This window comes from Ostrea edulis, chromosome 1 (genome assembly GCF_947568905.1).
Source record: "Ostrea edulis chromosome 1, xbOstEdul1.1, whole genome shotgun sequence".
NCBI classification, from domain to species: Eukaryota; Metazoa; Mollusca; class Bivalvia; order Ostreida; family Ostreidae; genus Ostrea; species Ostrea edulis.
In genome coordinates this window covers 98,948,128-98,960,588 of record NC_079164.1, presented here as the reverse complement: position 1 = coordinate 98,960,588, position 12,461 = coordinate 98,948,128, and the positions used below count along the sequence as shown (strand labels likewise).

The following is a 12,461-nucleotide window of genomic DNA, read 5'->3' as shown; positions in this document are numbered from 1 at the left end:
TAAACTCATTATTACAGTGTATCATCATTACAGTGTATCATTGTATCATCATTACAGTGTATCATTATATCATCATTACTGTGTATCATTATATCATCATTACTGTGTATCATTGTAACATCATTACTGTGTATCATTGTATCATCATTACAGTGTATCAATGTATCATCATTACTGTGTATCACTCTATCATCATTACAGTGTATCATTATATCATCATTACTGTGTATCATTATATCATCATTACTGTGTATCATTGTATCATCATTACTGTGTATCATTATATCATCATTACTGTATATCATTATATCATCATTACTGTGTATCATTATATCATCATTACTGTGTATCATTGTATCATCATTACAGTGTATCATTGTATCATCATTACTGTGTATCATTGTATCATCATTACAGTGTATCATTGTATCATCATTACTGTGTATCATTGTATCATCATTACTGTGTATCAGTGTATCATCATTACTGTGTATCACTGTAACATCATTACTGTGTATCATTGTATCATCATTACTGTGTATCACTGTATCATCATTACTGTGTATCAATGTATCATCATTACTGTGTATCACTGTATCATCATTACAGTGTATCATTGTATCATCATTACAGTGTATCATTGTATCATCATTACTGTGTATCATTGTATCATCATTACTGTGTATCACTGTATCATCATTACTGTGTATCACTGTAACATCATTACAGTGTATCACTGTATCATCATTACAGTGTATCACTGTATCATCATTACTGTGTATCATTATATCATCATTACTGTGTATCATTATATCATCATTACAGTGTATCATTGTATCATCATTACAGTGTATCATTATATCATCATTACTGTGTATCATTGTATCATCATTACTGTGTATCAGTGTATCATCATTACTGTGTATCATTGTATCATCATTACAGTATCATTGTATCATCATTACAGTGTATCATTGTATCATCATTACAGTGTATCAATGTATCATCATTACAGTGTATCATTGTATCATCATTACAGTGTATCATTGTATCATCATTACTGTGTATCATTATATCATCATTACTGTGTATCATTGTATCACCATTACAGTGTATCATTGTATCACCATTACTGTCTATCATTATATCATCATTACTGTGTATCATTATATCATCATTACTGTGTATCACTCTATCATCATTACTGTGTATCATTATATCATCATTACTGTGTATCATTGTATCATCATTACAGTGTATCATTGTATCATCATTACAGTGTATCATTATATCATCATTACTGTGTATCACTCTATCATCATTACTGTGTATCATTGTATCATCATTACAGTGTATCATTGTATCATCATTACTGTGTATCATTATATCACCATTACTGTGTATCAATGTATCATCATTACTGTGTATCAATGTATCATCATTACAGTGTATCATTGTATCATCATTACTGTGTATCAATGTATCATCATTACAGTGTATCATTGTATCATCATTACAGTGTATCATTGTATCATCATTACTGTGTATCAATGTATCATCATTACTGTGTATCATTGTATCACCATTACTGTGTATCAATGTATCATCATTACTGTGTATCAATGTATCATCATTACAGTGTATCAGTGTATCATCATTACTGTGTATCAATGTATCATCATTACAGTGTATCAATGTATCATCATTACTGTGTATCATTATATCACCATTACTGTGTATCAATGTATCATCATTACTGTGTATCAATGTATCATCATTACTGTGTATCAATGTATCATCATTACAGTGTATCATTGTATCATCATTACAGTGTATCATTGTATCATCATTACAGTGTATCATTAAATCATCATTACTGTGTATCATTGTATCATCATTACAGTGTATCATTGTATCATCATTACTGTGTATCATTGTATCACCATTACAGTGTATCATTGTATCATCATTACTGTGTATCATTGTATCACCATTACAGTGTATCATTGTATCATCATTACTGTGTATCATTGTATCATCATTACTGTCTATCATTATATCATCATTACTGTGTATCATTATATCATCATTACTGTGTATCATTGTATCATCATTACAGTGTATCATTGTATCATCATTACAGTGTATCATTGTATCATCATTACTGTGTATCATTGTATCATCATTACTGTGTATCAGTGTATCATCATTACTGTGTATCACTGTAACATCATTACTGTGTATCATTGTATCATCATTACTGTGTATCACTGTATCATCATTACTGTGTATCAATGTATCATCATTACTGTGTATCACTGTATCATCATTACAGTGTATCATTGTATCATCATTACAGTGTATCATTGTATCATCATTACTGTGTATCATTGTATCATCATTACTGTGTATCACTGTATCATCATTACTGTGTATCACTGTAACATCATTACAGTGTATCACTGTATCATCATTACAGTGTATCACTGTATCATCATTACTGTGTATCATTATATCATCATTACTGTGTATCATTATATCATCATTACAGTGTATCATTGTATCATCATTACAGTGTATCATTATATCATCATTACTGTGTATCATTGTATCATCATTACTGTGTATCAGTGTATCATCATTACTGTGTATCATTGTATCATCATTACAGTATCATTGTATCATCATTACAGTGTATCATTGTATCATCATTACAGTGTATCAATGTATCATCATTACAGTGTATCATTGTATCATCATTACAGTGTATCATTGTATCATCATTACTGTGTATCATTATATCATCATTACTGTGTATCATTGTATCACCATTACAGTGTATCATTGTATCACCATTACTGTCTATCATTATATCATCATTACTGTGTATCATTATATCATCATTACTGTGTATCACTCTATCATCATTACTGTGTATCATTATATCATCATTACTGTGTATCATTGTATCATCATTACAGTGTATCATTGTATCATCATTACAGTGTATCATTATATCATCATTACTGTGTATCACTCTATCATCATTACTGTGTATCATTGTATCATCATTACAGTGTATCATTGTATCATCATTACTGTGTATCATTATATCACCATTACTGTGTATCAATGTATCATCATTACTGTGTATCAATGTATCATCATTACAGTGTATCATTGTATCATCATTACTGTGTATCAATGTATCATCATTACAGTGTATCATTGTATCATCATTACAGTGTATCATTGTATCATCATTACTGTGTATCAATGTATCATCATTACTGTGTATCATTGTATCACCATTACTGTGTATCAATGTATCATCATTACTGTGTATCAATGTATCATCATTACTGTGTATCAATGTATCATCATTACAGTGTATCAGTGTATCATCATTACTGTGTATCAATGTATCATCATTACAGTGTATCAATGTATCATCATTACTGTGTATCATTATATCACCATTACTGTGTATCAATGTATCATCATTACTGTGTATCAATGTATCATCATTACTGTGTATCAATGTATCATCATTACAGTGTATCATTGTATCATCATTACAGTGTATCATTGTATCATCATTACAGTGTATCATTAAATCATCATTACTGTGTATCATTGTATCATCATTACAGTGTATCATTGTATCATCATTACTGTGTATCATTGTATCACCATTACAGTGTATCATTGTATCATCATTACTGTGTATCATTGTATCACCATTACAGTGTATCATTGTATCATCATTACTGTGTATCATTGTATCATCATTACTGTCTATCATTATATCATCATTACTGTGTATCATTATATCATCATTACTGTGTATCATTGTATCATCATTACAGTGTATCATTGTATCATCATTACTGTGTATCATTATATCACCATTACTGTGTATCAATGTATCATCATTACTGTGTATCAATGTATCATCATTACAGTGTATCATTGTATCATCATTACTGTGTATCAATGTATCATCATTACAGTGTATCATTGTATCATCATTACAGTGTATCATTGTATCATCATTACTGTGTATCAATGTATCATCATTACTGTGTATCATTATATCACCATTACTGTGTATCAATGTATCATCATTACTGTGTATCAATGTATCATCATTACTGTGTATCAATGTATCATCATTACAGTGTATCAGTGTATCATCATTACAGTGTATCAATGTATCATCATTACAGTGTATCATTGTATCATCATTACTGTGTATCATTGTATCATCATTACTGTGTATCATTATATCACCATTACTGTGTATCAATGTATCATCATTACTGTGTATCAATGTATCATCATTACTGTGTAGCAATGTATCATCATTACAGTGTATCAGTGTATCATCATTACTGTGTATCATTGTATCATCATTACTGTGTATCATTATATCACCATTACTGTGTATCATTGTATCATCATTACTGTGTATCATTATATCATCATTACTGTGTATCATTATATCACCATTACTGTGTATCATTGTATCATCATTACTGTGTATCAATGTATCATCATTACTGTGTATCATTGTATCATCATTACTGTGTATCAATGTATCATCATTACAGTGTATCATTGTATCATCATTACAGTGTATCATTGTATCATCATTACTGTCTATCATTATATCATCATTACAGTGTATCATTGTATCATCATTACTGTGTATCAATGTATCATCATTACAGTGTATCATTATATTATCATTACAGTGTATCATTATATCATCATTACTGTGTATCATTATATCATCATTACTGTGTATCATTGTAACATCATTACTGTGTATCATTATATCATCATTACTGTGTATCATTATATCATCCTTACAGTGTATCAATGTATCATCATTACAGTGTATCATTAAATCATCATTACTGTGTATCATTATATCATCATTACTGTGTATCATTGTATCATCATTACTGTGTATCAATGTATCATCATTACAGTGTATCATTGTATCATCATTACTGTGTATCATTGTATCATCATTACTGTGTATCATTATATCATCATTACTGTGTATCAATGTATCATCATTACTGTGTATCAATGTATCATCATTACTGTGTATCAATGTATCATCATATCAGTGTATCATCATTACTGTGTATCAATGTATCATCATTACAGTGTATCACTCTATCATCATTACTGTGTATCATTGTATCATCATTACTGTGTTTCATTATATCACCATTACTGTGTATCAATGTATCATCATTACAGTGTATCAGTGTATCATCATTACTGTGTATCAGTGTATCATCATTACAGTGTATCATTGTATCATCATTACTGTGTATCATTATATCATCATTACTGTGTATCAATGTATAATCATAACTGTGTATCACTGTATCATCATTACAGTGTATCATTGTTTCATCATTACAGTGTATCATTGTATCATCATTACTATGTATCAATGTATCATCATTACTGTGTATCATTATATCACCATTACAGTGTATCATTGTATCATCATTACTGTGTATCACTCTATCATCATTACTGTGTATCATTGTATCATCATTACTGTGTATCATTATATCACCATTACTGTGTATCAATGTATCATCATTACTGTGTATCAATGTATCATCATTACAGTGTATCATTGTATCATCATTACTGTGTATCAATGTATCATCATTACAGTGTATCATTATATCATCATTACAGTGTATCATTATATCATCATTACTGTGTATCAATGTATCATCATATCAGTGTATCATCATTACTGTGTATCAATGTATCATCATTACTGTGTATCATTATATCATCATTACAGTGTATCATTATATCATCATTACAGTGTATCATTGTATCATCATTACTGTGTATCATTGTATCATCATTACTGTGTATCAGTGTATCATCATTACTGTGTATCATTATATCATCATTACAGTGTATCAATGTATCATTATTACAGTGTATCAATGTATCATCATTACTGTGTATCATTATATCATCATTACAGTGTATCAATGTATCATCATTACAGTGTATCATTATATCATCATTACTGTGTATCAGTGTATCATCATTACAGTGTATCATTATATCATCATTACTGTGTATCATTATATCATCATTACTGTGTATCATTGTATCATCATTACTGTGTATCAGTGTATCATTATTACTGTGTATCACTGTATCATCATTACTGTATCACTCTATCATCATTACTGTGTATCATTGTATCATCATTACTGTGTATCATTGTATCATCATTACTGTGTATCATTATATCATCATTACTGTGTATCATTATATCATCATTACTGTGTATCATTATATCATCATTACTGTGTATCATTGTATCATCATTACTGTGTATCATTATATCATCATTACAGTTCCTTCTGTATGGTGGATGATGAAGAGACATGTCTCCCAGTCACTGTGTATAACATAGCTCAGGGGTGTGGTGTCAAAATCGGGGACAGCGTGGCTATCCCTGAGCCATACCTACAAAATGTGAAGGTCAACCACAAAAATAAGGTCAGTCGAATAATGTAAAATGAATGTGACAAGTCCTCATATATCACTGTTTTGTAATTTGTAAAAATTTAACATACACATTACCAAAAATACAAATCCAGTCAGATCTGTCTAATACGGACTTTTGTTCAAACCATACACATTATTTTGGCAGCTGTCACCAAACTTTGAAATTTATTGTAATGAATACTCTGTTCTTTAGATGTCTAATCCCAATTTGATTAAAATCAGTTCCTCGATCCACTCCTTTATTTTTATATTGTCACTACCTCGTGTATCTGTATAAGTCAACTCCAAGAATTTTTTCCGGTATCTAGCATGATCAGAAGGGGCAACTTTTTCTATGCATTTCAGGAATTTCACAAATAAATTGGCAGGGTTTCAATTTGCATTTGTCATTTCTTGGACGAGATACAAATGATTTCTGATGAAACTGAGAGACACAGAGATAAGCAATGCAACACAGTAAATGTTTGTGCTGATTACATGTTTAATTAGTAGGTCACATGGTAGTTTTCCTGCCCACAAAGTTTGAAAAAATTCTTATCAAAAGTAAATTACAAGTAGTCAGTTTGTATTGAACCTGCTGACATATTTCATTGAACCTGCTGACATATTTCATTGAACCTGCTGACATATTTCAAATCAATAACAACTACAGTGAAACACGTTTATTGTGAAGTGCTGGGGATGAGATTTGTTATAAACATAATTTTGTTATATCCAATCAGTTCATAATATATTCAGTGTTCGAACCATAGACTGATAGACCGAGTCTCTGTCAAATGACACCAGTCTATGTTAACCATAGACCGAGGCTATATACCATAGACTGATAGACCGAGGCTATATACCATAGACTGATAGACCGAGGCTATATACCATAGACTGATAGACCGAGGCTATATACCATAGACTGATAGACCGAGGCTATATTGTCAAATGACACCAGTCTATGCCAATTGTAATTGAGATAGACCAAATTGTCCATGCCGATTTTCTAGGTTTAAAGCAATAGAGTTATCCCAAAAGTCGACTAACGTTATGAGGAAAGGAGGACATTGTTATGGAAATGGAAAGAAAATATGCTTTGCAAGTACATTAGAAGTAGATTGATTGATTGATTAATTGTATCTTGCTTAACGTCTAGAAGTAGATGACAATGTTTTGAATTTGTGTTGTTGTTTTTTTTCAATGTTGCAGTCTGCCAATTCGATGAGGTCTATGTCATCTTGTTTTTGCATAGACCCATGGTCTATACCAATGAAGTTTTTAACCAATTTCGAACACTATATATTTCAAAACTACAGGGAATGAAAATCACTTTTCTGTAAACATGATTTAATTATATTTAATCGTGTTCACTGTAACTATGATTTATTGTAAACATATGAGTTCATTGTAAGCATGCATGTTCACTATAACTGTATTTTACTGTAAGCCTGAATTCATTATAAGTGTGTTCACTGTAACCGTGTTTTACTGTAAGCATGAATTCATTATAAGTGTGTCCACTGTAACTGTATTTTACTGTAAGTGTGAATTCATTAAATAAGTATGTTCACTGTAACTGTTTTACTGGAAAGCATGAATTCATTATAAGTGTGTTCACTGTAACTGTGTTTTACTGTAAAGCATGAATTCATTATAAGTGTGTCCACTAACTGCGTTTTACTGTAAAGCATGAATTCATTATAAGTGTGTTCACTGTAACTGTGTTTTACTGTAAGCATGAATTCATTATAAATGTGTTCACTGTAACTGTGTTTTACTGTAAGCATGAATTCATTATAAGTGTGTTCACTGTTACTGTTTTACTGTAAGTGTGAATTCATTATAAGTGTGTTCACTGTAACTGTGTTTTACTGTACGCATGAATTCATTATAAGTGTGTTCCCTATAACCGTGTTTTACTGTAAGCCTGAATTCATTATAAATGTGTTCACTGTAACTGTGTTTTACTGTAAGCCTGAATTCATTATAAGTGTGTTCACTGTAACTGTGTTTTACTGTAAGTGTGAATTCATTATAAGTGTGTTCACTGTAACTGTGTTTTACTGTAAGTGTGAATTCATTATAAGTGTGTTCACTGTAACTGTGTTTTACTGTAAGCATGAATTCATTATAAATGTGTTCACTGTAACTGTGTTTACTGTAAGCATGAATTCATTATAAGTGTGTTCACTGTAACTGTTTTACTGTAAGTGTGAATTCATTATAAGTGTGTTCACTGTAACTGTGTTTTACTGTACGCATGAATTCATTATAAGTGTGTTCCCTATAACCGTGTTTTACTGTAAGCCTGAATTCATTATAAATGTGTTCACTGTAACTGTGTTTTACTGTAAGCCTGAATTCATTATAAGTGTGTTCACTGTAACTGTGTTTTACTGTAAGTGTGAATTCATTATAAGTGTGTTCACTGTAACTGTGTTTTACTGTAAGCATGGATTTATTATAAGTATGTTAACTGTAACTGTGTTTTACTGTAAGCCTGAATTCATTATAAGTATTGTGATGGGAAAGTCCTCTCCCCACAGTAGCGCTACCACCAGCTGGATGTCCCCACCAGCAAGGGAAAATAAATTAGTACTAAACACCTATCTGCCCTACTCAACCTCAACCTATACTTAAACTTGGGTTGCGACATGCCTAAACAGTGTCTTAACAAGTCAGAAATAATACTTAAATTCAAAAGTCAATTATTTATTCATTTCAAAGATAATCAACATAAGCAACATGAAGTTAACGCACCAGAGGACTTCACTCTTTCACGTTGAAACTAAACAATCAGTGCAATATCCACAATAGCCAGTTAAGAGAAAAGCGGATGACAAACAAGTCAATAAACGAGATGACGAGATCGACATGAGCATGAAATTCTTACTTAAAACAATTCTATTATTCATCCTTCGAAAACACATTCAAGGGGAATAACTCTGGACAAAATAAGATATGAATAATGAACGAAATACTCATATCAAGGGTATTCACTCTCATGAGTTACTCATAAAGCAAACAATAGCTTACTCATAAGTAAAAATGTGTTATAACTAGAATCTTTAATCCGTAGATTTCTCAGAGGACAATCACTCTTGAGAAATGCCCTACCATAAGCCTTAAATGAATATCAAACTTCAATCTCAAATAAGAAAACAACCCTATGCTGCATTCAATACTAAATTAAACCTAAATCACAAGTTAAATTGTGAAATCTGTCACAGATTGAATTACTCTACTCTAGATAAGCAATAAATCAATTATTAATTCCCAAAGAAGAATTTCCCCAAAACATTCCCTAAGATAAATTTATTACACTTATGAGAATCAAATTAATGACTAACTTACTCTAAAACACAAATAATAATCCAAACAATTTCTAAAGTTACCCAAAAGAATAGAAAAATAGAGCAGACTCAAAAATAATTAATTAAAATATAACTTCTTTCGGAAATAAATCTATTCTTGCCCAAATAATAATAATAAAACAAACAGACGACTTACGTCGCTTCCAAATAGAGAGAGAACCAAAAGAGAGGGAGTCTGCGTAAGTACAGCTTTTTATACTAAAAAATACAGAATTCTATATTCCTCACGAGCAAATCATAGAAAAATACAGAAAAACACCAAAATCTGTATATGACACGTGCTTGACACAGAAACTCTCAACACAGAATTCTATACCCAAATAACGTCGAATCTCGTCCTTACATAATGAAACAATAAAGTGTTAGGATTAAACATTAAAACATTTGCAATAAAAAAATAATCATCACTACACATCGTATGTACAATGGTAAACCTTTCATATTTCCCGCATTTAAACAGATTGATAATTCTGACATATGGAACTCCTCAGTATGCTTCATACAGTCAAAGGTAAACACCAAATAGACAGGAAATTGACATCAAAGTGAAAGTAGCTGTAATGTTTAAACACGTGTGAAAATTCATCCGTAGAGCAATATACAAGTAAGATATTCAATAATATATAGCAGCAAGTCAATTCCTTAATCATAAGAGAACTATTGATAACGTATGTACAACAATAATACAAAAATTAAAAAAACGATCGATACGGGGTGAAATCCTTACAGTATGTTAACTGTGTGTTTTACTGTAAGCATGAATTCATTATAAGTGTGTTCACTGTAAACGTGTTTTACTGTACGCATGAATTCATTATAAGTGTGTTCCCTATAACCGTGTTTTACTGTAAGTGTGAATTCATTATAAGTGTGTTCACTGAAACTGTGTTTTACTGTAAGTGTGAATTCATTATAAGTGTGTTCACTGTAACCGTGTTTTACTGTAAGCATGAATTCATTATAAGTGTGTTCACTGTAACTGTGTTTTACTGTAAGCATGAATTCATTATAAGTGTGTTCACTGTAACTGTGTTTTACTGTAAGTGTGAATTTATTATAAACATGTTCACTATAACTGTATTTTGCTGTAAGCTTCAATTCATTATAAGCGTGTTCACTGTAACTGAGTTTTAATGTACATATATCTTATCTTCCAGGAGTTTGAATTCAGCAGCATTCGTGTCAATTCTCCATTAGTGCTAGTTGTAAATGGAAAAAAGTTTGGAATTGACAAGCAAGCTCCTTCTGTGTTAGCAGTGCGAGCCATGTGTGAGTGACCAATCAAAATGTCCGCCTGCGTGTGATAAATGAGACGTGTGCATTAGATTATTAGCTGATATGACAGTTCTTACCAGACTAATATTGGAAAATCATACATAAAAAATGTCATGTGAATTTTCATATCAAAACGCCTCTGATACAGAGTGTCTGTGTTTGAACAAACATTGCCATGCATTTCATTATTTTCTGATACATGTATCAAAGAATAGACTTTGCATCATTAAATAATGTTTTACATAACATAAATATGTCTGTAGTTTGTTTATATTTTGGAATCCATTACTTGTTATGTAAGTTTTATTTAAGATTAATAGAATCCTTCATTAGTACGCGTCTTAAATTGTCCCTTCGGTGGAATTTCACTATCCCATACGAGTAAGTGTAAACTAAAAAACCCAAGGTTGTCCAGCAGAAAACTATATCAAAATGAAATGTAATGTAAACAATACAAAATATTTTACTTCACCGTGTAACGTAAATCATAGAAAATGTATGACGTCACAATAAAAAAACATTGCAGCAGTGCGAGACAGAAAAAGCTCACATGGCTGTCTCACACGGGTAAAGTCGATCTCACACTGGTGATAATGTGAGAAAGAGATGTCTAGATTGGTTGTATTGAACTGTAGATCACGGGGTCAAGTCCAGCAGTTTTCAATTTCAGAATGTTATTGTACATATCCCCCACTTTTCATCCATATCAAATTTATGTGTTGTGTACTCTATAAGCTTAAATTGATATTCTAGGTCCTATTACGATCGTAATGTACAAGAAGCATGCTACAAATGGGATATGATCGGCAACAGCATACCAACATCATCGCACAGTCTTCTACTGGTCTGTGTAACATGGTAATATTATACATTTATTGCATGATAGTGAGGGAGATATGAAGATTTATTCACCCAAGAAAAATCATATTCCCCGAGGGCGTTGCCCTCGGGGAATATGATTTTTCTTGGGTGAATAAATCTTCTTATTATATAGCTAATAAATAGTCTATTATAAAATCTGCGTAAAATCTAGAAAATGTTAGCGTTCAATATCCTGAGAATTTATTGAACGCTAACTTTGTATTGCATAAACTGTATGCGCCCGAAACATTCCGAGTATGAGCGTCCAATATTGACGGTACCGTAACGACGTAAACAAGCCAAAATGGCAGATGGCGGTCCTCCGAATCTGACAGAGCCGGTATTTGATATTTACTTAAGCAAAATGTTTTACTGTACATAAATTATGATGTT

At 31.1% G+C, this 12,461-nt stretch overlaps 1 protein-coding gene across 2 annotated transcripts in view; it reads left to right on the top strand.

Annotated features, from left to right (window-relative positions):
- The window catches only part of LOC125671108 (tetratricopeptide repeat protein 5-like), a 28,728-nt gene extending 17,269 nt beyond the window's left edge, over nt 1-11,459 (top strand). For both annotated transcript variants that reach the window (XM_048906585.2, XM_048906578.2), the window contains 2 exons: nt 6,420-6,564; nt 11,090-11,459. In XM_048906585.2, the coding sequence (XP_048762542.2) occupies nt 6,420-6,564; nt 11,090-11,209 (265 nt within the window). In that variant the 3' untranslated portion in view covers nt 11,210-11,459. The remainder of the gene's footprint in view (nt 1-6,419; nt 6,565-11,089) is intronic.
- The last annotated feature ends 1,002 nt before the right edge of the window (nt 11,460-12,461 follow it).